General features: G+C 31.4%; 1 protein-coding gene across 1 annotated transcript; it reads right to left on the bottom strand.

Moving 5' to 3' along the window:
* Positions 1-8,360: 8,360 nt before the first annotated feature.
* LOC127735367 (uncharacterized) lies at positions 8,361-27,283 on the bottom strand. The gene is made up of 5 exons (XM_052245528.1): positions 27,175-27,283; positions 23,746-24,322; positions 19,692-19,861; positions 14,657-14,874; positions 8,361-8,591 (listed from the first exon to the last, which is right to left on the bottom strand). The coding sequence occupies exons 1-5, from the start codon at positions 27,262-27,264 to the stop codon at positions 8,381-8,383; spliced, it is 1,266 nt and encodes a 421-aa protein (XP_052101488.1). The 5' UTR covers positions 27,265-27,283; the 3' UTR covers positions 8,361-8,380.
* Between the last annotated feature and the right edge of the window lie 649 nt (positions 27,284-27,932).

Genomic DNA, 27,932 nt, shown 5'->3' with positions numbered 1-27,932 from the left:
AGACTGTCAATGTGGACATTTGATAGGCTACCATTAAATTGTTTTTTAAATTTTATGGCTCGGTTTAACTTCCTGTATGTATACATGAATTGTTCGTAAATCATGTTATCATTTTTTTAATGTTGCCTATTTAATTCAAATTCGTAATTATTCAAATTATATATATATATATATATAAAAGGACTTTATGGTTTATCCCAATGATGTACTAAATGCTATGGTCTTTAGAGGTAAACTCATCACAAACTAAAGTTTTTATATTTAACTAAACTGGTTATAAATCAAATGGGTTTTTCTCTTTCGAAAAAAATTTAGAGTATGTGTCAAAAATTATAAATATTTACTCGGTTAAAATTTACATCATTTAACTTTCATCATGTTCATCGCAAGGTAAACAAAAATTAAACGAAAAATCACTAAAAGCTGGAATATTATTTCAAAGTTATTTTTCATTTTACAACTTTATTACGACCACATACAATATAAACCTTTTAAAATGTATTGCATTGGAATATCAGTATGTTCAGAATAAGTTCTGTAGCATGTCAGGAAAAAAATGAATATGAATTTATTTTATATATATATTTATTTTTTTATTTATTATTTTTATTATTATTTTTTTTTCTTTCAATAGAAAAATCAAATTCCCGATGTATATTAAGTATATTTCAAGTGTAAATTAAAAGTCCCCAAGCTTATCAGTGCTGGATAAGTAAGTTTGGTGGATTCCCGTTATTTTTATAGTGGTATTATCGATATAAATTATTACTATTAATATTGAATGGTGGTATTCACCAGTCATTGAATTCCTAAAAAGCTGTATATTCAAGATTATGACTAAAGCTTAACTTTTTACCGAATCATGAGTTTCGCAAAATATTTCTAAAGTCTCATATCAATAATAACAAAAATAACTGAGAGTTAAAAAGGTCTACATTAGACACTTATTTACTAATTTCAATTTAAAACCTTTTTCCTAAAGAAATTTAATAAATCTATGATCTTTTTACAATTTTGATTGAAAAATGTGAAGTGTAGTATGAGAATCAGTTGCTCATGATCCCATATAGAAATAGTCAGATATAAAACTTCGTATTTAGAAAAAATCCAGGGCTTCGTAAAAATGTACTTCTATTTTATTTGAAGATTTAGGATTAAAGATAAAGTTTCGGTTAATTAATGTACTATTTGTCCGTATTAAAATATTTAGGGGATACTATTATTAAATGTCTAGATGTAAAACGAAATATGAATTCTGAAACATATACTTAACGACCATTATATTGTAATTTTATTGCTGTGGTCCTGACCGGATTAAGATTTACACCTTTAATCATTTTTATCAGTGAGAGATAATTTAAAAGTAATATCTTAGTATATGATCATATGAACTTTTAATATTTCTGCTCAATGTGGAAACGTTTTACAAAAATAAGCGTTATTTTTTGGTGTACATGTATGTGAATGTCATGCTTGTAAATTATTCAAGTTATATATAAATTGAATTCACGTCGCCAGAGTCCTGGGGTGGGGGATCCACTCTTTCAGCCTAAGAGTGGATTTGGGATCCACTCTTTCAGCTTAAGAGCGGATTTGTGGCAGATTGTTCTCCCCACCGTTGCTATTCTTTGCCATTTATTCAATTGATATGATATTAGTTGATGTAATTTTGTATCAATTATGTATTATTATTTCATATTAAATATGAACTTTTATGTAAAATGTTTTATTTGCAAAATGTATTTTTTGCATTTTACGATTTTGAATAAATGACCTTTTTTCGTCAGTTTAGTTTTTATATCATAGAGCAAATCAAGCTCAGACTCTGGCCTATGTATACATAGTATGTTTATAGTATCTAGCTGTCTGTCATAAAACCAATTTTATTTGCTAATTGAAAATTACGCTGAATAAAATAATTTAAGACAGCAGAGAAGATAATTCTATTTTTAATTGTTTATTACTAAGACGTAAATCAAGAGTTAGCTATTTATACTGTAAATTTATGATGTCTCTAGTCTGGTCAAAGGGTCAGAGTGTCCTACTTAACCAAACGATAAATTGTTGAAATTAGATAACATGTTTTCACGTGCAGAGAAATTTCACTTATGACCACTGCATGATTGGATTTCATCTTTCTTATTGGTCAATGATCTTGCGGGTCAGCACGAGTTCACGTGTAAGTGCGTTGTGGTCACTTCCTTTTATCATCAGCATTTGATGTGTTAACTTGTGATTCTTATCAAACAATTTGTTAAAAATTCCCACCCACATACCTCCCTTAATGTTATCTTTTGAAGTAGATATGTATATGAACTTTTATGTAAAATGTTTTTTTTTGCAAAATGTATTTTTTGCATTTTATGATTTTGAATAAATGACCTTTTTTCGTCAGTTTAGTTTTTATATCATATAGCAAATCAAGCTCAGACTCGGGCCTATGTATATATAGTATTTTTATGGTATCTTGCTGTCTGTCATAAATGATGGTATTATATAAACATTCGTCAAAACACACAGAATTAGTTGCGATTTAAGAAAATTCGTCATGCGAAGAATACATGTTGATGCTCTATAAACAGAATTCATGTTTTATGAATAATCGTCATCCGAAGAAGAAATGTTGGTGCTATATGAACATTTATGAAGAATAAAGGATCATAAAAGACTGTGAATTCAGGCTTCGCGTGAAGCCGTATAATATTATGAACAATATCATTCCAAAGAATGTATTATATTTGATCAAGTACTATTTTTATATTGTTGGATATGTATGCTGTGGAATATTTTAATGAATTATATTGAAAAACCTATCTATGTTTGGGGACAAACATTATTTTTCAAAGGTGGGGAATTGTGACGAAATGTCGGTTACCTGATTTGGAACTTGTTTCCCCTAAAATTGTGTGATGACGTTGTTTTAATCGTACCGATAAATGACTTTTGTTTTTATATATTTCTTGCATAAGTATGTTTAAACATTGTTAACTCTAATACTTTTATTATCCTTGCCTTTGTTATTACATTCGGAACACCTCTTAACTGTTTATTTCAATTTAGGTACAATGACGTTTTACCAATTTTGGTAATTACCAGTTCCAATTTTGGTAAGATAAACTTTATAACGAATCTTTTGGTATTGAGTTTTACCATTTGCAGATTATTAAATTACAATTAGTAAACTTTATGGGTATATTTTTCCGCTATCCATTTTTCTTAAATTCACGAAAAAAGGTTGACAAAATGTCTATTTATTAGAATTGAACATCATAAGTAATCTAAATAAATATGTATTAATGATATTTTATGCATATTAAAGTTAATATAACTTGATTTTTGTTTAACGAGTCTGTTATTCTTGCAAACATCGATACAGAGAGCTATCATACAAAACCACAAACTTTCACGGACCAAAAATTAGACCCTAATCTCCCTTTATGTTCCAGGGTGTATACGGAATTCCAGAGTACCACGCTACCAAAGAAAGAGTGGATGTAAACTTTTATTCCTTATTTATGACTGATATGATTTTATAGTGATTAAGATTATGTTGACTGCTGTACCCAAATTGTTAACATTCTCATCTATTATGTCTGTTTGTTTTGTTCACACATTGTTGTTAATATAATGGAATTTTATGCGACTGTCATACAAGATGAGCTAGCTATAAAACCAGATTTAATTGACCATTTTCTACATAAGGAAATGTCTGTACCAAGTTTCAGGCGTACACAATTACTAGCCTTGTATCTTTGATGAGTCTTTTCTACCTAAACTACTAAAGAACCGTCAAATATCGTTTTATCTCAGCCTATAGTAAGGGTTCTTTTACTTATCTGTCAGTGCTTTTAACTAGTTTTCTAAGGGAAAATAAAGAACGTATATTTACGATTTCCAGAAAAGCGCTTCGGACGCATGGAATTTATAACGTGTTGTTTTCATTTCTGAAGCATATAAAAATAATTGAATTAAACACTCTCGATGTATTTAGATAAATTACTTGCTTTTGGTTATCGTTTCAGTTAGTGACTAAAATGCACTGCAAGTTTCCTACCCATTTCGATAATGCATGTAGTTACCTAACCCTAATGCTGTGAAATCAAACTGTCACTCCTACATATCGGAGGTAGAGGATTTCTCCTTCGTTTCGTCCAGGGGAATTCATAAGTACTAGGGATCTCAACTCAGTGAACAATTACTAATCGAGTACTCGTTTGTTTTATCGAGCTATACACGTACACTCGCTCGGGAATATATCTACAACACGGAAACACAAAAATACGTATTTTACATGCTATGGTTTGTTGTTCAACGGACGAATACCATCTACATAAGTATCTTGGAGAAAGAATTTCACCATAGTAAATGCACATTACCTAAAATTAATTAATTAATTAAGTGAAAAGTAAAAATCTAATCAATATAATTTAATGAACACCTATTACAAATTACAACAATGGCAAATCATATCAAACAATAGTATTTGGTAATCGTTAAGAAAACACATATAATGTTTACAAAGGCGTAAGGATTAAACGTTTAACTATTCACTGAGGGTCACCATAAGATGCAACGGATTTATTTTATTTGGAAACATTTTTCTTGTCAACTATTATTGGGGACAGTCGGTTTTGAAACTTTGTAAACTATAGTCTTGCAAACGAAAATATTAGTTGTAACGGTACCGATGCACATGATTAGTTTAAAGTGTTAGCCTTGGTAAAGCCCGCGTATTTTCGGAGGCGTTTAAAATGACAATTTAGCACAAGCAATAGAAACAAAATGTATTTTATTTACTAGTATTATTAATCAGTGATGCCTATTTAATTTTCTGATGGATTCTCAAGAAGATCAATTTTATTTAAAGAAGACAGCAATATTCTAACAGGAAATCGATCAATCGAATACTCGAGTACTCGTTGACATCCCTAATAAGTACCGTTACAAATTTTAAATTCAAAAAAATTCTTCTCCAATCCCTCAAACGCGGAACTGGAAAAGTAAAATTGGACCGTTTAATGTTATTTATACATATTCTAACGTTTTTTGTTACTTAATTTTGTGCATGCAGTGTCTCCATGTCTTTACGAATAAAAAGGAATTTTGGGACAAGTTGCAAATCATTTGCAGGCGTTTGATATCAGTACTCATAATACAAATTGATTGTTTTTTTTTCTTCATAAAATGGGATAAATATTAGAGTACAGGTACTAAACATTTGTTGTATTGACTAAAAGTTCTAAAATATCTATTTTTTATGATGATCTACAGTCATCAGAAAACAATATTATTGGAACGAAGGATTTATTATTTTTCATGAACTGTGATTGATGAAAGAGAACAGTTGCTCAACTCTTTATCAGTGCGAATATTTCATCTTTTATTTGAACTTGTATACCATTTTTAGAAATCATCGAAGTTGATACCCTAGAATTGATTGTGAATATAATAATAGTTCGGATACTTACAGTTTTATTTACATTGATAATTAATGTAAATCTTCTTTGTATTGCAAATATAAAAAGTCAACAGTTATTGCATCCTTAAAATGATTAGTTTAACAGTTAATTTGAGCAATAATTTTGTACAGTTAATGAATGTTTTCGGCATTTAAAAAGAATTGAAAGTGTTGACGTGTCAATACATTTTATAAATTGCTGGAAATCATTAGATTTTATTCCTAAGGACTGAAAGTTTCAAAGCAACTATGAGATTATACCGTGCACTCATAATAAAAATAGATTCGTAAGTAGTGTATGAAAAAACATATATTTGTGTTTGAGTGTATAAAGTTATAGGGGGCAGATTTTGGTTGAAATGGGGAAAAAAATATTGTAAGATTTGTCTTTAACTTTTTTGGTAGTGAAAAGAATATCCTATTGACAAGTAAACACAGCTCTTTTACCCGCCCAATTATTTTCATGGTCATTGTTAAAATACACGTTAATTTGTTTTCGGTTGCCACATTTCTAAAGTTGAAAATTCCTCTATAATTCGGCAAAACTTACATCTATCTTCTATTCAGACAACTTTTGTGTTTCTGAAATGCAGATTTAACTGAGTGTGCTTGGCATAATTGAAAGTGATACATCATTCGATCATTTTTGCAATATTCTCCAACATATTTCCCTGAAGAACCAAGTTTAAATGATCGAAACTAAACCATTAATCCGTTAAGTATGAAATATACACCGTTGACATGATAGATTTGAATCCGCCAAGACGTATTGATCCGTCCGACCACTCCAATCAATTACCAGCATGACGGTTTGATGACGTGAACTTGACTTGTTAATCTGTAACGGGTTAATTTCCGCTGTTGGTCGTAAAGATAGTAATTACTGCTTCTTTTGAAGAAATGATTGCCAATCAGAACACTGTAACTTGACCTTAACGACCAAGCTATAAGCTGCTACTTTAAACCACAAGGCTCACATGTTATGTATAAGCTACCTTCATTGCAGAATAGAATTTACGAAACATTTTTTGAATATACCTTCATAAAAAAAAACAGGCGATAGAAACAAAACGTATAAGCTACAAAGAGACCAAAAAAGTATGGCAAAAATACGAACGAACAAACAACCGTTTCCAAATACTACATAGGCACATGAAACTGTTAAAAAAAACGTGTATTTTATCAGGTGCTCCGATAAGGTCGGCAGATTCTGATCCATTTGAGGTTACCGCCGTGTTATCATAAGGAGTGGACATTCGATGTTAATTTTGATTCGATGATTCGAAGTTGAGGAAAAGATGACGAGTTAATGGCTACAACAATTGGAACAAAACAATGGTCAAATAGTTTATGATGACGCACGTTAAACTTTTAAAGGGACAATTTTTATTTTACCAAGAGGAACCATTGGTTCAATGACTTCATTGAAAACAGCAACCCTCTGTCAAGGAATCATGCAAAATAGGACTCGCAAATGATAAAATGTTGTTCTTTCCGACCTTCATGTCAATTTCTAGGTCAGACCTACATAACAATATCTCTGGTTTCCTTTCTTTTTTCATGGTCGATGGGATAAATGGGTTTAACATAGTCATTAGTTTGAATTTCACTCCAAAGATATCTTTATAGCTCGTTTGGAACGCGAAGTTAAAGGATAGTTCTAGCTTCTTTTTATTCTTATTCAGAAGACCCTAAAATGAATAAAGTCGACAAAAAGAGGAGGACAGTTGGTTCTACAACCAATAAGTTGTCAATAAAACATCATTCATCTTGATGATGTCAGTTTTTGAGAATGTTTTGTCTAGATCAGAGTGTTTATTTATTGTTTGTCTATTTGTCGTTTGTTTTGGGTTTTTTTTCGAACAATATTATGTTGTTTCTAAGGACGCTTAATTATTTTGGTATCCACTTGATTGAAGAAAGATCTATTGATTCATCTTTGTTAAATTCCATAAGGAAAATAGAACAGACATATTATTGTTCAGGATTTTCTCTAAGTAAATTTGTCTTGAAGTAAAGTATATATTGAGTTTACAAGTGAATTGTCAATTCCAACTTCCTTTAACAAGAAGTATATGCCAAGTGATTTGTTTTTGGTGGGGTTCGTGTTGCTTAGTCTTTAGTTTTCTATGTTGTGTCATCTGTACTATTATTTGTCTGTTTGTCTTTTTATTTTTGGCCATGGCGTTGTCAGTTTGTTTTCGATCTATGAGTTTGACACTGTCCCTCTGGTATCTTTCGTCCCTCCTTTAGTAACACATTCGATGTTTTTGGAGGTTTTTTTCGGGGACAACAATATACTTGTCATGGCGGTAAGACAAATGTTTAGCAACATTTTGGCCCTTGAGGATAGATATAGCATGAGTCATCGTAGTTCCATTAAGGTTAAGATCATAATTTGTATCCTCGACTTCACAGTCTTAACTCACTTGATAAATGTATCAAAGTCTTTTTTCGCGTTTAACCATTAGCGGGCAGGAATCCAGCAAGACTGTATTTTTAAAAACTGTCGTAATGATAAGATAAAACACATAATTTCTTCATTTAGCTGAAAAGTCTTTCACATGAATTGCATTTCTCTCGCAAAATTTGCATACTTCATTTGAGATCTAGACCGACTGTTTTCTGCTTTTTTACAATCAAAGATAAGAAATACACCCGATTGATCCAAATACATAAACACTAAATTATTTATTTTTATATAACTGATGTAATTGAAACGCTACATATGAGTCGTATGTAGCTTTTGCATTACAAATTATAAGACATATGAATTTATAAATAGTTGTTTTCATTTCTTAAAGTAACATATTTTTAACCTCAAAGCAGCCCGATAGAGGGTATCAACCAATTCATGAGGTAAAATCAGTTTTTATCAACAAGTCTTAAACAAAGTACTACAGAAAACTAAAAATATTTTAATCATATTCTGGTCTTTCTGAATATATTATCTGTGTGATTGATGATCCCAATTTCCTTCATAGCAAGATCAACGTGATAATACAATATTGGCATTATCTTAAACATTTTAAAATCCAAGGTTTTAGTGTATCTTAAACAGAATTTCCACTGAGGACTAGACGGACATTTCCTGTAATGGTGAAGGACGACACTGTGTGATGTAAGTACAATCCTGTGAAAAAAAATACCATGATTATAAAGCATCGTAAAATCAAAAAACAAAAATTATTCACACATCACCGAAATGATCAGCAATATATATAACAATAACATATAAAAGTAAGAAAAGATAATATTGAATAAAAAAGTACAACAATAAATATAAATTCGGATAGCAATTGTCTGTATAAGTAGCATTGTAACTAACCGTAAGTATTACTTCACTGATACTGTAAATGAAATGTTTTACTCAAATATTAATTGATGAATTAAATAATGTGGCGTTAAGGTCGCTAACGAGTAGTTACCTTCAAATACATATCTGCATATTCTAAAGAAGGACTTTTATTACGCCTTAAGGTATAGAACCACTAATTCAGGCCCGGTCGGAAAGAACATACAAGAAAGTAGTACATATTTTAAACAAAATAGTTCATACGTATAGCTGAATCTTTGTCAATAGGGGGTATATTTGGGTAGTTTTGGTATCAAATGAAAGCTTGTGGACTTGGAATCACTGTAGAACCGTTGTTGAAAGATTTATTTGAATAATAAAGAAGTATATGAAATTTTGATAGGAGGACACATTTGGCCTGTTGTTTAGATCAGAAGTTCCTGTTTTTGTACTATCAAACTTGCGGGAACCAGTACGCTCTAATATGCAATTTAAGGTATGTTGATTTTTTCAGCACATTTCAGGATAAGGTACATTTTTGACATGAAATAACTGCCACTTTATTTGAACTTAAGACAAAGTAGCCATTAATGCTTGAAATTGCAGAATTAAACATAGAAAGCAATGGGGCTATGAATTAGTGGTTTTATATTTAAGAATTTCTAACATTTAGTCCCTGGATTAAACTTGTATATATGCTATCAACTGTAGTCAAGACATGGCGGCTTTTCCTTGTCATTTTTAACGCTCGACATAAAATTGAGAATGGAATGCTTCAAAGAGAAAACAACCCGACAAAAGAGCAGAAAACAGCCAAAGTCCACCAGTGTCCTATGGGTCTACAACACAGCAAGAAAATCCCGTACCCGGAGGCGAGCTCTAGCTGGCCCCTATACAAACATGTGTACTAGTTTAGCGAAAATTGACGTCACACTAAACTCCGAAACATATAAATGAACCAAAATTTAAAAAATATACAAGACTAACAAAGGCCAGAGGCTCCTGACGTGGGACAGGCCCAAAAATGCGGCGGAGTTAAGCATGTTTTGTGAGATCTCAACCCTCCCCATATACCTCTAGCCAATGTAGAATAGACAAACACACAGCAATACGTACAGTAAAAGTCCGATGTAAGAATAGGTAACAGAAGAAACTAAGCAAAATGACAATGATACATAAATTAACAAAGGACTACTGGCAGTTACTGACATGTCAGCTCCAGACCTCAATTAAACTGATTAAAATATTATGTCTTCATCCCGTTAGGTGTTTAGCATCATACCATCATAAAATATACGAGAAGAACATAACCCGTATCATGCTAACTACTGATTTTAGAATAAATGTGTATATTTCCGATGCAAAGACCCTATGAGTGAATCAATATTAATGCAAAAATAAGCCATTTTTAATGACCTGACAATAGTATCGTAACTATATCCCTTATGAATAAGTCTGTTTAAGGTTATATTATTTTTTGAGGTGAATGACGACATTTTTGTGCTTTGTATAGAATATTACCATAAAAGATTGGATGTGAAATACCTGAACGTTTAAGATGTCTGCACGTTTATCTATATTTACGAATGATGTCCTTGTACTGATTTCGTTAAAATCAAATACGTTGTTACATACACGAGCGAAGTTGAGATATATAAATACCATAAGATGGTGACAAGGGAACGTCACTATCTAAAGATGGATAATTAACAATAGGAAATGAAAAATCATCTCTTTGATCATAAATTTAGGTATCAAGCTCCCGAAAGATATAGATGTCAAGATTAACGAAAGGGCAGTGCTCATTGATAGTATTATCTTTATTTAAAGTCAGTTCAGCAAAATTAATCTCTTCAGTGTACATACTGAAGTCGTCATTATTGAGAGCCAATATTTCACCCAACTATCTAAAAGTGTTTTTAAATATTTGTATCAGATGTTGTTTGGTGAGTCTTGGCTGATTTTAGTCAAACATTGTAACTCGTAACAATACAAAAAGAGGTCCGCAATATGAGGTGCACAGTTAGTCCCCATTGTAATTCCAATAAGATGACGATATACGGAATCTCAATAGCGAAAAAAATGGTATCTAGTAAAAATTCAAGTGCAGTTATCGTATCAAATCCGGTCCAGTTGACATAGTTCTTTTGTTTGTTGTAAAAAAGTTTGAACATATTTATTTGCATTCTGACTTTTTAAATGCCCATTAAATTAGGTGTGTGATTTTTTTCTTAATGAGGTTATGAGGAAAGTGGTATATAGGGCAGAAAAAGAAAAAGTTTGAACAGATTCGAAATCACCAATATGAGCATGTAATTTATCAAGTACTTCAAACGAATTTTTGACACTCCAAAAAAAAATTAATTCCACTATTTTCAATGGCCTTATTTGAACAATTTATTACCTTTTTTTTTATTGTACCAAGTGTACTAGTAAGTAGAATAGACAGTTTAGTAGTGGAAAATATGATTTGGACATCATCTGTAAATCTATATGTCATGTCTAAGTTGATTTATTTTACTTTTTTCAAATATTAATACTTCAATTTTTTTTACAAGAATAGTTTGTGATATAATTCTGAATTAATTGATTAGTAAGTTTGCATAAGGATTGATAGCTGGTATGTATAGTGTTATTTCATTGTTTAAGAAATAACACTATACATATGCTAAAGATAAGATATGTAAGTCAATCAAAACGCTGTCTTTATTAATTTTAGGTCTAAATATTTACAAATTACATGAAAGATACAAAGAGTGAGGCTTGCTTTTATCTAAATTTTCATCGCAATGTGTTCAATACTTGCAGTCTGTGTACGATTTTTATATAGATAATATGAAATAATTACCACTGTTTGAATAATGTAGGAAACATACATTCATCTGTTACTGGAGGTTCAAACACTTATAATTCTTTTTTATTGAGTACAAATGGTATAGTATTAGCTCATTCTTAAAAACCTTACTAAGGCCTATAGTAACTTGAATCTATGCCTTTTGGACCGATGTGGATAGTTGTCCTGGAATCAATCATACTCATCTCCTACTATTTATATCAATAACAAAATAGTATACCGTTTCAGCTAAAGTGACCAAACGCTAGTAATTTTAAGTGTAACACATATAATAGATTGAAACATTCTGTCGATACATATATATTTTGGCATTGCACAATGTTTTCTATGACTGTTTATGACGTCCTCACCTAAAATCTATTGGATTTTTACTGATTTGTACTGATTGATATTTAAGTCTTGAATACACAATTCTTTAAATAGTTTTTATTGGCTTTGAACTAGCCTTAGTAGCTGCGATTACTCTCAAATCGTTACTCTGTGTCTTTTTGGGGGCGTTTATTTTGAATGCTGTTTGTCGATCTGATAAGTCAAGCCGATTTCATCTGATTTTGAAGTTTGTTTTCATGTTGTGCACTTCGAGATTAGTTAGAGAGGGTTTGGTAATCGCAAACAAGTGTAACCCCCACCATATTATATATTCGACTGTCTAAAGTCAGGAGCCTGTCATTCAGTGGATGTTGTTAGTTGGTGTATATCATAGCATAAAACATATTTGTTTTATGTTTTATTGATTAACACATAAATCATGCAGTTAGTTTTCCTAGTTTGAATTGTTTAACATTTGTCAAGTCGTGGAATTTTATAGCTCGTTATGGGTTTTGCTCATTGTTAAATGTCGCATCGTTACCGATAGTTGTAACTTCTACGTCATTTAGATATAAAAATAAAATGCTTCTTACATGCATTATCAGAAAATTCATATGACGATAAATGTTAATAACAAAATACTGTATAAAAGACATCCAGGTATTATGACACATTTTTTACAATATATCCATCATTGCAATATATGAATTAAACAATCCGAAGCTGCTCTTTATATTTTGTTCGTTTGGAGCTCGTTTTTTATTTACCTTTACATTACCGTTCAAATCCTCTTAAATAAAATTCAAGGACATCTACATACTTGATCTATATCGTGCAATGAAACAATGTATAACACAACGGATGACCCATGTCAAACGGCTCTGCTTACCGTTCCGGAGCACCTGAGAACAACCCCGGTTTTTGGTGTGGTTTCATGTTGCTCAGTCTTTAGTTTCTATGTTGTGTTTGTATTTTTTTGTTGTTTGTTCTTTTTCGTTTCGTAGTCAGTTTATTTTCGACTTATGAGTTTGAAGGCCCCTTTGACATCTTTCGCCGTTCTAGTAAAGAAACGTTTGAAAACGTATATTTATGAAAACCGCAACAAAACCACGAAACTAGAAAAACAGAAAATGTTAGGTATGAAAATAAGAAGATTTGGTATGATTGCCAATGAGACAATTCTCCACAAGAAACCACATGACATAGAAATTAACAACCATAAAACACCTTACGGCCTTCAACAATGAGCAAAACCCATACCACATAGTAAGTTATAAAAGGCCCCGAAATACCAAATGTAAAACAATTCAAACGAGAACCCTAAAGGCCTGATTTATAGAATTTTTTTTTTCTTATTTAAAACGCAGTACGTTTTTGTACAAAAATGTCCTTTTTAGTAATATACTGGGTTCATTATGGCGGAAATTTGCCATCCAAACTGCAACATTTTGTTTCTAAATTAAGATGTTTGGAAGTTGCAAAGGTGAAAAACTAAAAATTACGACATTTGAATACTAGTGGATAGTCGTCTCGTTGCCAAACATACTACATCTCTTTATTTTTATACCACATAATTTTTTTTTCTCATCAAAATATTGTACTGGAAAGATGATAATGGTTTGTTTTTGGAAAACGATATAATATTTGAAAATACAGTTACTTTGATTTATATCACAATTGATTGAGAACAATGATCTAACAATTTTGATTAAAATGTTGCACCTGTATCAGAAACAAAATTTGATATTCTCGGAATAATAAGAAAAGTTTGTAAAGCAAACTACTGGTAATTTTTAATAACATGAATTAAACGGTATTCACATGGCATGCAAAATGAGTAGTTTTTGTTGCCTCAGTATGTTTTATTTTCGAAACCGAAAATTGTCAAACAATTACATTGATGGTTAAATTGACATCAAAGAACATTATATAGAATCAAACTCCAAGATAGTATGTTTTTCATATATATAAATATATAACACAAATGAACTCTATTTTATCAATACTGTGAAGGTTGCGCTGAGCTGTACTTTATTTATTAAAAATTGGACTGAGCTGTTACTTGAAGAATAATTGCTGTTTTTGTCATACCCTTTCGATATTTTGGGTTCACAATATTCAACATTTTTACTTATTTGGCCTTTTTACATTTTTTTTTTATTCCAGCGTCACTGATAAGTCTTTTATAGACAAAATGCGCGTCTGGCGTACAAAACTTTAAGCCTGGTGTCTATGAGAGTTTATTTATAGCAAATGTTTGGGAAGAGACATTATTTGTCGAAATGCGCATTTGCTGCTATAAAATTGGTACCGTTTATGTTGTACTGTAGATTCATTTATTTTCGTGGGTACCAATTTTCGTGGATTAAGGAAAACTTACATGTTCGTGGATATTTAATTTCGTGGTTTTGCCGAAGTCTGCATATAAGCCTATAGAAAATTTATTATTCGTTGAACATTTAATTTCGTGGTTCACCTGTACCCACGAAATCCACGAAAATTGGTATCCAACGAATAATAATGAATCCACAGTAACTTGATTAAAATTTGACTCTTTTAATTTAAATTTGAGTAAGGAATGCGAAATTATTAGTTCCAGTGCCTGTACATGCATGAAATGGTTATTTTAAAAAAATGATAAAGTGTTATAAACATTCATTAAATTTAGTTTGTAAATAAAACACATTAAGAAAGGCATAAAGAACATACGTGTTAAAGAATAATAAATGATCATATATACCTCTTGTATCCCTTCTTTGGGTGTATCGTGTGTGTATCTAATGTTTTGGTCCTTTTAGGAAGATATATGTTTTTGTAACGTTCATATCGTGGATAAGTGCGTCGGATATACTTCGTAGTTAACATATTCCCAGTTCCAGAAACTCCCCAGTCTGTTAGAAAGAAGGATACATTAAGAACAAACCCTGCAGCATCCGGGTGCGATGGTAACAATTCTGACTACAAGTATATAAATATATATAAATAGAATTCAAATTTGAGTTGGTATCTTAATATAAACCATATACAGAAAAGTATTTATCATATAGCTTTCGTGACAAGCAAGTGAAACTTCCTGTTTTAAGGATTGAATCTGGTGTAGTGGTTATAACCTTTGTCTTTACATGCTAGGTGCATGGTCATCGAAAGATATATCGTTGTAAGTTCGTCTCTCGAGAGATGACTTAAAAATCAAATCTGTGTTTACACACAATCTTTAGGGTGGAAACGTTTTTCTCAGTATTTCCATTAGAATAAAGAAAAAACATGAAATGCGTTAAAATGTATTTCTTTAAATCCGATATCACAATAATAATTAAAAAGCACAACAAAATCTTCATCATTTCTATCGTCTCAACCTGCATGTCTTCACATCTATTGTATGACAACAGCAGAAAACCGGAAGGAGGATAAATATCTAAAATTGTCAAATATCTATATGTCCAAATAGATAATAAAACCATTCACTTCAGCTTGTTTTATTGATTTCTACGCAAATAAAATAAAACAAAACAAGATAATACATAACAAACATGGGCGCAGGCCGTTTGCTCTTTTTTACTTGTTACACTAAAGGACATTTGCGCTGCAAACATTATGGGCAATCTCGCATTAAACTTTTGTGTGAAAGTTTATATGTAATCTGAACCAAATATACCAAAGTCAAGGGAAGATGTTCACGTATTATTTTGAAAGTTTTCCCGTACAGACCACAAAATTAGAATTAATATTCAAGTAAAAAGTAAAATAACAAAAAGTACCGAATTCCGAGGAAAATTCAAAACAGAAAGTCCCTAATCAAATGGCAAAATCAAAAGCTCAAACACATCAAACGATGGATAACAAAAAATGGTAGAAAAGACTCATCAAAGATACAAGGTTATAATCTTATACGCCAGACGCATGTTTCGTCTACAAAAGAATCATACGGGACACTCGAATAAAACAAAACAGGTAAAAGGTTAAATGAAGTACGAAGTTGAACAGCATCGAGGACCCAAAATCCCGAAAGGTTTTGTCAAATACAGCTAAGGTTAAAAGTAAAATAACTAAAATACCGAACTCCAAAGAAAATTCCAATCGGAAAGTCCTTTATCAAATGGCAAAATCAAACACGCCAAACGAATGGAAAACAACTGTCATATTTATGGCTTGGTACAGGCATTTTCTTATGTAGAAAATGGGTGGATTAAACCTTGTTTTATAGCTGGCTAAACCTCTTACTTGTAAGACAGACGAATAAAATTCCATTATATTGACACCGATGTGTGAACAAAGCAAACAGACATAATAGGTAAAAATGTCAAAAATAGGGGTACAGCAGTCAATATTGTGTTATAATCTTAATCACTATGAAAACTAACAAATATATCAACATAGAAAAACAAAAAGACAAAGCAAAGTAAAAACGAAAGACAAGAATACAAAAATTTACCATAGCACAATAACACATTGAAGGGATGCATAAGTACCGAGCCACGTCAAATAGATATTGCCAAAAAGAGACTAAACCGTAATAGTAATAATTTACAAAGACAAATAAAAGAATACTATAACACGTTATTAAGATGATAAACAAGTCAGTACCTAGAATCTATACTTCAAGACCATCGTGTATTATTTTGTGAAGTTGATACGGAATATTTATCAACAAGGTCTTGGTATCTTCCAATAAACGTTTTTAGAAAAGGACGAGACGTAAACGATAGATCAAACGAATTTTTACTAACGGAAATTAAAAAAATCCCCTAAATTCTTCAAACAGTTTCATACCATTCGTGTAAAAAATTGAAATTATATTCCTCTTGTATTTACTTCATTATATGGAAAGCGCCTCCATCATAGTTTATATAATCTTGTTTCAATTAGCAATGACCGAAATTTTATTTCTAAACCATCTGTTGTTCATGTTGACCTTGAAGAAACTCAAAATGAGTCTGATATCATTAGGAATTTACCGCTAACTTGAATTGTTATACTTTCATTTGACACAAGCATGATTGCGAAAGATTCAAATATAAGGCCTCTCTATGTTTCTTATGTGAAATGTGTTATCTTCGTCGCTATCGAAAAGAAACAATTATGTATCTTTGTGAATACCTAAAAATGTTAAAAAGAATCCTCTTTTTACAAGCAGGGATATCAAGGATTTAGAAGTACAATGGTAATATGTAGTTACTGGATTTTATCAAATAATTATTTTTGTTTCATTTAAAGAATAATATGTACATTTCGAAATTCTATTCCCCCTTCCAAAAAGAAAATTATGTGGAATATTGGTCAGTGGGGAAGTAAGAAATAATTTGCAAAATAAAGGACAATTTTAAAATGTATATGAATATATGAATTGAATATGCTGTATTTTGTTATCTTTTACTACTAATCATATCTTGTGTTACAAATCTTTAATACTAAAAAGAAGTTAAAGATGCACAATCATCATATTTTTAGAAGTTAAATATCAATACAATGATCGTAATAATTATCTATTTGAAAAAGTAATTTTGTATTACATGTAAATTATTTCAATATGATTACTTATTTTCAATGACTTTCAAGCACAAATATTCTAAGTTTCAAATTAAACTCAATTACATGCAAATTTGTCATTGATTACATTTGTCAATTATCCCATGTCTGATTCAGAATATAAAACAAATATATAATTTCTATGGGGTTTAATAATTTGAAGAAATTGTTATATGTCAGTTTTCGTCATAAGTTGTTATATAAAAACAAATTTCGGTTTTCCAGTTTAAGGTTTATGGTAATATGATAATTTTACGTATTCACTTCATTTAACATTTTCTATGCACGTCAAAAATCATTTCAACTTTTTGACGATGTTAATGTTCTGCCTTGTTCACACGTACATTTAATTCGAATTGAATTCGAATCGAATGAGAATCGAATTCGCTAATTGCGTTTACACACTCTTCTTTTTTTTTTAATTCGGATCGAATTGGAATTGGCTAATTCGTATTATCAAATTCGCATTATAAATGCGTTTTTGTTAATGCGAATTTGTTAATTCGCTTCAATTCGAATTAAACTGTGGTGTGGACACTTTCTAAATTGTAATTCGAATTACCCGAAAAAGTGCTTGAACGGACAAATTAAAGGATTATCATTATTTCTAGATTCTTTAAAATTTAAAACGTAACACTAATATTTTGTGTCCGCTAAAATATCATAGGCGAAAACCATAATGACGTCATTGTGGTCATGACGTCATATTCATACTGAGGTAATATGCGTATATACCGACAAATCCGACATGTGCGACAATAATCTACAAAGGGGTCTTATCAAGTGTTGAGTGAATGATGCTATTGAGGCCGAGTTATCGGGGACTCACAGAAACCAACACCTTTACGAACAAAATTCATATAAAATAAAGGGGCATAAATTGAGCAATATAACAGGAAAAAAGGTAAATCGTAGCCATGTTATTGAAATGAGAAGGAAAATGATTCCGATGAATGCCATATCAAATCAAGAGAGCAAGTTTGGAGATGTTATTGGCTCTTAAATGGTTGTTTTGCTTTAAATTATAATTAGTTAATTGATAATGCGAATTAAAAGTAAACGTCGTTCGGCAAGTTAAGCGAATATAACGCACATTGCAATTCATATTAAAATTTACGTTCGGATGTACAACTCTTCGAAAGCGAATTAAACTAATTCGAATTAGTTAATGCGAATCGAATTCGAGTAACGTGTGAACGCTTCATATTTGCTTCATTAGCATATTCATGTGTTTTATCATTCTTACTATTGTAAATGATAAGGTAACTACAGCTTTTTCGATCCATGTGGATACAAATAAGCTAAAAAAAAAACATGTTTAACCCCGCCGCATTTTTGCGCCTGTCCCAAGTCAGGAGCCTCTGGCCTTTGTTAGTCTTGTATCATTTTTAATTTTAGTTTCTTGTGTATAATTTGGAGTTTAGTATGACGTCCATTATCACTGAACTAGTATACATATTTGTTTAGGGGCCAGCTGAAGGACGCCTCCGGGTGCGGGAGTTTCTCGCTGCATTGAAGACCCATTGGTGGCCTTCGGCTGTTGTCTGCTCTATGGTCAGGTTGTTGTCTCTTTGACACATTCCCCATTTCCATTCTCAATTTTAATTGCAGATGTTTTGTTTTAAAATATTATAATTGTTTCTAAGTTTTAATTCATTCTTTATGTTTACTGAACCTTTTTAAAAAAATTTATTAATACAAGCAGCTAAAATAAACGATGGTTCTCTAAATATTTATTTAAACAAGAACCAATTTGTTTAGTCTAGAACTTATTTGTTAAGTATTGCATATCATTATATCACAGTTTAACTTCTTTGAAGCTTTGTTCTTTTCATTAAAGTATAAACTGAAATTGGCAATTTATCAATCCTCCTTTGTACATTTTACACATTTTGTTGAATTTTTTTGCGGTATATATCATGTATGGAAATTTTGAAAAGCGAAGTGATGCACTGTCTATGCTTCAAACTGTGCAAATAATGTTAGCCTGCATTGTACACAGATTAAGTCATTTTTGATTCGATCAGTTTTTCAACGTTTGTAAACATTCGGATTTTTCAAATATTTTGGCCTCGAGCATCACTTTAGATATATTATTGTCGAGATGCAGATCAGACGCAATAGAATATTACCTTAAATGTTATCTTAAACTTTGATATATATTGTTATCCCTATATAGGTTGTACAATGTAGGTTCCGCAATGTAGAGAATTTCAATACGTACACATGTATATAACTAATACCATTACCTTCATAAACTCTGAGTATGTCAGGAATTTGTCATGTATAATGTATTCGTCAAAATCAATTACAGCAACAAAGGCGTATCCCTGCAGAAGTTGTTCGCATGTAAAGACTGCAAGTTGCTCATCATGAACACTTTGAAACATGTGCCACCGATTTTTCTCAAACCCACGATCTGAATGATATAAAATGGCTTAATATTTGATACAAATGATAAGAATTTTTCACATGTACAAGACTTTTGTGATCTCATATATGATTGCTCATTTGAAAGTTAAGGCTTACCCACCTTACATTTTAAATTCAGGCGTATTATCACGCATGCATTTATGATATCTCTACATATGAAGAACTAAAAATTGTGAATTTTTCCGCTTCAATTTTCTATCCTTTGTGATAATTGGTTTTTGTTAATTCATTTCATTATTTTTATTTTACCTTTTTTTAAACCAATTGTCATACAGGAGTTTTGATTAAAAAAAAACATTCTTGAAAATAAATAAATGTTTATAAATATTCTGTTAAGAAAATTCGAAAAACTAAGCACTAGTAATTAGAATTTAGATGATCGGCCAAATTAATTCCAACCCTATTTGTGTCAAATAGCTTCCCTATCTGTCATTCAAATGAATTTAAGACTTGTAAAGCCCTATTACACTGAATAACTATGAACCGTTAACCAGGTTCACGCTGTTGGCAAGCTTTTAGTTTTGTCATATACCGCCAACACAATCACAACTAAAATTTAAAACAGTAATACATCACAATGAGACATATTAATAAAATATTACTAATTCATTTATACAATTTTTAGGCCTCGACCATCAATGAAGATACATTTATTGTCGAAATGCACATCTTGTATAGAAAACTTAGTACCGTTAATGTTATTTTATGATTTCTAAAATGTTTGAAATATACCTCAATTGAATAAATTACGTTTCATATAATGGTATAATATTTTCAAATATTACGATGATATCTTTGTGGCGTATGATCGCGGAATACCAAAAGGGGAGGGAATGAGCATGCATGTGTAATTTAGTTTTATATTTGCTACAATTGCGTATATTTTTTTTAATTCAAGACTTCATATAGCACCGATCGGAACTGGAATGAACTGTTGTTTAGTGAAAATAGAAATATGTTAAAATAAGGAAATGTTTAAAGTGTTTTACCAATAAAATTCGCAGTGAATCTGCAAACATTACCTGAATAGAATCAAATAATTTTCCCGAATATGAACTACCGAATTAGACTTATTACCGGGTTTGTACTAACATGAGCAACACGACGAGTGCCACATGAGGAGTAGGAACTGCTGACTGTTCCGGAGTACCTGAGATCACCCCCAGATTTTGATGGGGTTCGTGTTGCTTAGTCTTTAGTTTTCTATGTTGTGTTTTGTGTACTTTTGTTTGTCTATTGGGTTTTTCTTTTTTAGCCATGTCGTTGTCACTTTATTTTCGACTTATGAGTTTGAATGTCCATCTGGTATCTTTCACCTCTCTTTTGAGCATTTCGAATCAACTTTTCTTGGAAACGTCAGATTTCAAACCAACAGATTCTTTTAAGCACTCTCTTCGATAACAAAAAAAATCTACATGATCACACAATCTCTGTTCCGGTAACACATTAACAGATAATGAAGACGTTCAAGGACAAATTGACGACTCTTGCACAAAATCATGTATATATATAAGAAATATCTGAGAAAGTTATTAGCTCCAGGTTTACATGTAATAACGCTACAAGACAATGTTTACAAGTGAATTTACTCCTTCTAAACCTCTGCAGCCGACATGATGACAATGGTACATGAATGTCTTATTCGCGGAAAATATATGGCTGGAACAGTGACATAGATTTGAACGGAAAAATCAAACTCATCGCAAATTCTAAGGATTTCCTGAAGATACTTAAATCAATCCAAATATTCTACAAGGAAAACATAGTTTTGAAGAATATTTGTTTTCAGAAATTTTATGAAAACCTGAACATGCTCTCAACAGAACCAATTTATATAAAAAAAAGATGTGTTGATCTATATAGATACCATGCTTTAAATTTTGTACGTCTGACAAAAGTCGTCTGCAAAAGACTTATCAGTGACGCTGAATCAAAAAAGTTCAAAAAGTCAAATAAAGAACGAATGTGAAGAGCCTTGATGACCAACAATTCCAAACGGTTTTGTCAAATACAGCTAAGGTAATATGTTCTTAAAGTTGAACATCCTGAGAATGTCGAAAATTTCAAAGGTTTGCAAACAGTTAATTAATAATCATATCCACATCAATGATAATTCTATTTAGGCACATTAACTTTTAAGTATGATAAAATACATTTCACTCATCATCCGACAGTTATACCGGTCTTTATTTAGTTTCATGTTGTATTGAATCAACACATAATAATTACTGTAAAAATGTTTCCGATTAGATTTTGTATACGTTACAGTCTTTCATTACGTTTTAAATAAATCGAACCATGTACTGTAAAATCTCCATTTCTTATAAGCTGGTTTTATTGGCCTTTTTACTAATAATTACCCAAAATAACTTAAATTAGATGAACAGAAGAATAACTTAAACATAAAAAAATTAACTGACGCATAAATAGTGCGTTCAGCTTGCATTGGACGCAACAGTTACAAATCTTTATCTTGAAAGATAACAATATTTGAATATTCGAATCCCGATCAAAACCGAGGATTATCTCAAGTGCTTCGGATGAGTAAGCAGGTCATATGCTCCAATTGTCTCACCTTTCGTGTTGCTCATGCTCGTGTTACCTCGATCGAATGTTAACATTATACTTGAAGTAGTTTCAGCTAAAGTAGGTAGACATATAAATAAATAAAATGAATTATGTGTAAATATTTACATAGTCCAAAAGGCATTACGTTTTTACTTGACGTTTACAAATCATAAAATAGTGAAATTTTCCTTGTTTTGTGGAATCAAATAACATTTTAAAAGAACATTACCAGTATTTGAACGAAGATAAATAATCAGTTACGTATGCTCACCGTTACTACGACACATACAGTTAAATGAGTCTTCCCGCAGATTGAATGTGTAATGGGAGCGTGGTAAATTAGTTTAACCAAGCCGTTCACTACTTTGAAATGACGCAGTTGAAACAACTTGAACGGGATTGCTATTTTTAGACAAATTAAATCAAATTGTAATAAGTTTGGCATTTTGTGTCAAGTTATTTCTATGATTTCAATCTGGGTTAATACCTCTTTGGCCGTTCAATACAAGTGAAAGTTTTTCAACACACAAAAATATTGTATAAGCCGTATTTGGTACAATGTTTCAGACATTTTGTTTTTTAATGTCCGTCGACTTCGATATTGTTTAGTCTTATAACTGTTTTGATTCGAGCTCAACTGATGAGTGAATCATATGAAGACAAAAAGTGCGTCTAGCTTTTCAAATTTTAGGCTTGATATCTGTGTCTATTTTTTTAAAGCCACTGGGTCGATGAAAATGTTGGTAGACGTTATGCACTTTTGTGATGACATGAATTATCATTTCTCTAATTCTTACTAGATTTATACTTTTCCTGACCTGTTGCTTATTTTTATTTAATCAACGTGTGGTTCGTTTCATCTCAGTTTGCCGTTGGTCAAAATTCGATTATGACGTTTAATTTTCTTCCCTTCCGTTGAAATTCCCTATGTGACCTCATGAGAAAAGGCCACCATGCCTAATGACGTCACATAGAAAGAACACATTTTTTTGCAGATCATTCGAAAAGAAGGATTCTGATTGTCTGCATATCGTCTAAATATCATTAGGAGAAACAGATTCCACCACCAAATCTCGTACAATACGATATGAATCCACTGTCGACAGTTAAATTTTAAATATCTAAAACGCTAGGCGAGCCTCGCGTTGCTGATTTTTATCTCAACCTTAAATATATCCAAATGAACCTTGAATGCTTTTTAAACTTAAGAGCACTTTTCCTTTTTGATATACACTGAGTTAAGTTTTATGAAAATAATATAAAATTCAATAGAAATAGCATACTTTTTTCTGACAAACTCACCAATGCATCCAGGTAAAACATCGGGGAATGAAAGCAACAGAACAATTCCTTCCATTTCGTAGTGCTTAAAAACTGCGTAAGCATCGGAATTAAGGGTCTGTAACATGATTAACACTGTTTCAACACCCATTAGTTTCTGATATTCAAACCACTCTATAAGGTGTATTGGATTTAGATAATTAAAAGCAACTTTTGTACATATCGCTGTTGAATTTGCCTTCATTTCTGGGTAGACAACAGTCTTCATTTGTTCACTAGGCGTGCAAATTGCATGCCTATCCACTAATACTATGTTAAATGGTTTGAAACTGATATCCTGGCAGCTGCAGTAGTACTGTGTGGCAAACATTCTGACATTCCTCTTATCAACTGTGTATTTTTGTTTGATGTGGGCCATTGTCCTATAGGCGTTCTCATGTTTTTGTCCATAAATACAGCAGTCAAAAATGATACCAACAGATCGGTCAAGTACGTTAAGTACTATATACTCAACAATATTCCATTCTAATTTTGGCTGAGCTACTGCCGACAGTATATAAATTGGATCATCATCACAACTTTGCCAGATCGAAACACTCTACAAAATAAACCAATAATTAACCACTGGACATTTTGACAACATTTAATCCATTATTGCTTCTTTTATGAATAAACATAATATGTTTTGATGATTTCTTTGCATTTTGATCACAGATTCAAGTGAAGGATCGTTATTTTTATTTTTCATCATACATATATATTTCCGGTAATTCGACATACGGGATCACTAACGAAACTATTTATAAAGTATAGTTGACCGAGTACGATAGATAACACACAACTCACAACTATGCATTCATTCTTTCTGCACCCTTAATTATATATGTACTACGTAAGAAACAGACAACAAATATGTTAGAATAATGCGATATGATGTCGATAAAAGGTAGATATGAAGTGAAAGCCCTATTCAGCCGTTTTTTCTTGACTTTAAAATGAGAATATACACAACAGAATAACTAGTGGTAGAGAAGTGTGTATTAAAAACTAATCGTGGCTGTACAATAAGTCGCATTGCCATCATAAACGGCATATTAAAGATAGATGACACGCTTTCCTGGATCTCGATATCTAGATCTTTAACGGGAAGCTCATACCAAAATTTACGATAAAAGAGATTTTGTTCCTTTCCTATTGTTAAATATTCATCCTTGTTCGATTCACTCGTGTTTGTAAAAACGTTAAAATATATAAATATTTATTTAACGAAAGGAATCTCTGTATAACTGAAAAATTACACCAGAGTTTTCGATTTCACAAACTTGTCAAAACATTTACTAAATTTTATCATCGGTACATGGACATCGTTTGTAAATATAACTCATCGTGCAGACATCTTATACGTTCAGGTATTTCACATCCCGTCTTTATGGTAATATTCTATACAAAGCACAAAAAAGTCGTCATTCACCTGAAAGGCTAACCAAACCGTTAAACAGACTTATTCAGAGGGGATAAAGTTACTGTTGCCAGGTCATTAAAGATGGCATTTTTTGGAATTAATATTGATTAACTCATATGGTCCTTGCATCGGAAATAAACACAGGTATTCTAATACCAGTTGTTGCCAGGATACGGGTTATGTTCTTCCTCTTCATCCTCTCTTCATGACAAAGTTGTTGTTTCAGCAGAAAACAGTATTGTTTAGTACGCAATAATAAATATTTAGGTTGCCAATCATATGAAATTCAAATTCAGAAAAATTCTGGGAATCCCACTGATACACCAATATCATTCACAGGCATAGCATGATTGCAATAATTGATTTATCTACACTACTTATATCAATGCTCAATGAAATATTGACTTTGATATTTCATTAAACAGTGCTTCTCAACATGGATGAGGTTGGTAGATACACTTTCTTGATTTGGGTCATCAAAAACTAACTTTGTAAATAACCATACTGATTTCAACAACAAATACACCGAAGATAATATTATATATACTGGACACGTCGGTTTGGAAAATTGATGTATTAATAAACAGTCAGTAATCCAGTGTGTTTTAATTGCATCCGTACTAAATGGCTTGCTTTTATACTCAATTAAAGCAGAATTGTAAAAATTAAGAAGACTAATGAAGTATCATCTTGCCAATTTTCATTATTTGACTTTCATATCATTAATGATATCTGATCACTCAGTAATCAACATGTCAGTGAGTGCTCACATCTTATTTTTCCAGTGAAAATCAAAAGTTCCGAAACCTGAAGGTCTGCTTCAAGCCATGATCTTTTACTTGCAATGGACACATATAGACAACTTCAATCTATGATTTAATAAAATTCGGCGTAAATTATCAGCCTACTCTTCCGGAGCACCTGATTTCACTCTCGATTTTAATGATAATTCGCAGTGTTCGTGCTTTTGTTTTTGATGTTTGTGTTTTGTGTTTGTTTCCGCTCCTTATTTTCTTGTCCTCGTCTTTGGGTCTTTTCCATTGATTCTTTGGTATGCTTTTGCTTTTCTTTTTTATTTTTTTTTATTCCTATGACAGTCTTTAAATTTATTTTTTATATAATCTACACTTTTTTTCAGCGAAATTCTAGCGACTAACTGTGCTGTTGTAGCAAACAATCTTTCGTTAGATATGGACACTAAAAAAAGAATATATCATACGTTTTTAATAACTATCGGAATCATTTTCAATTAAATTTATAAAGAATACCTGTACGGTTAAATAAAGTGAAATTTCTTGAGAAAACCACTGGTTAAAGGCAAATAATTGGTTAAATATGTAATGAATGGTCTTCCATCTGTCATAGATTTGGAAACAAGAAAAACCGCCAAAGATTATGAGACTTAAATTTGCCATAAATTAGGTTTCTAAAAATTCCGCCATTAAATTGGGATGACATGACGTCGTAGTTACTACAGATTTGGTATCTGCCATAGATCTGGAACCCACCATGGATGTGAGTCCTACATATGGACACATATAAACATATATGTCGCCTCGTCAGCATACCAAAAAGATCAAGATTGTTTTGGGTCATGGACTTCCATAGTTTCCTGTTTATAATCTGTAAATCCCAAAATAGGGAATTTAGAAAAATTCACGATGTTATTCCCTTTACATGTAAACGTTTTATAGTGGTATGCAGTAAATAGTAAATTTATCAGCAACAAAACACCATGTGCCGTGTTACAACCCTAGATAAAGTCGACACTACTCGACTTATAGTACCATGTGCAGGGGGTTATGCAATAGTATCGCAAAAACAAGGGTTCGATTTCCACTGAGTGAAAAGCAATAATTCGCCAGCTGCAAACATTGGACGTTTATGAACTTTCCTTGTTTAATAGTATTAAATAAGAGATAACGTTCGATACATATTTCTACTATCTGGAAATAAAATGATGTAAATAGTACTATTGAAATTGGTACCTCTGTGTCTATATGAGGACAAGTCAGCAAAACCCAGAGAAAAATTCCTATCATACATATCAGTATCTTGTAAACTATGTCTTTTTTCATATTTATTTCAAATTAATGATTTTTCAAATAACTTTATACATCCATGTGAAAAATCATTCTAGCGGTAAAATGTATGGCCATACACTTTTTATCCACATAGTTGATCATCTGTACAATAATATGTTATATCGAGTTTTTTGTAAAATTATAATGGTTCCAAGTGGCACAAATAAACAATGGACTCTGTCTAAAATTCGTAGTGATTTTATTTACGATGCATGTAATTAAACTCTATATCATATAACAATAACATAACACACTACATAGTCATCACATGACAAAATGAGACATAACTATAGACAAAAAGGAAAATTAATCAATTATCATTCCAATATATATCTATGATATATGATTCCTCCGTCACATTTAAATACACACATCTAAAGTCTCATGATGAAATGCTATAGGGAAAAAAACATGTTCGTACACGCACTCAAAGCTATTATCACCACCAATCTCAATGACAGCGTTTCGACAAAGTTATAAATTTGTAATACTATGAAGTTTTAATCAAAATTTCATATTTAAAATAATCAGTTACAAATGAGACAAGACAATAACAAACTTTACGCATATAACACATTCCTTAACATATATTTGTTGTATAAACAGGTAGGTCAATCATGGAATCATCTGTAGTTACAATCACTACAAACCAGTAAAAGTCT

This window comes from Mytilus californianus, unplaced genomic scaffold (assembly GCF_021869535.1).
Source record: "Mytilus californianus isolate M0D057914Y unplaced genomic scaffold, xbMytCali1.0.p SCAF_3, whole genome shotgun sequence".
In the NCBI taxonomy this organism is placed as follows: Eukaryota; Metazoa; Mollusca; class Bivalvia; order Mytilida; family Mytilidae; genus Mytilus; species Mytilus californianus.
The sequence above is the reverse complement of the archived record's forward strand: the minus strand, read 5'-3'. Positions and strand labels throughout refer to the sequence as shown.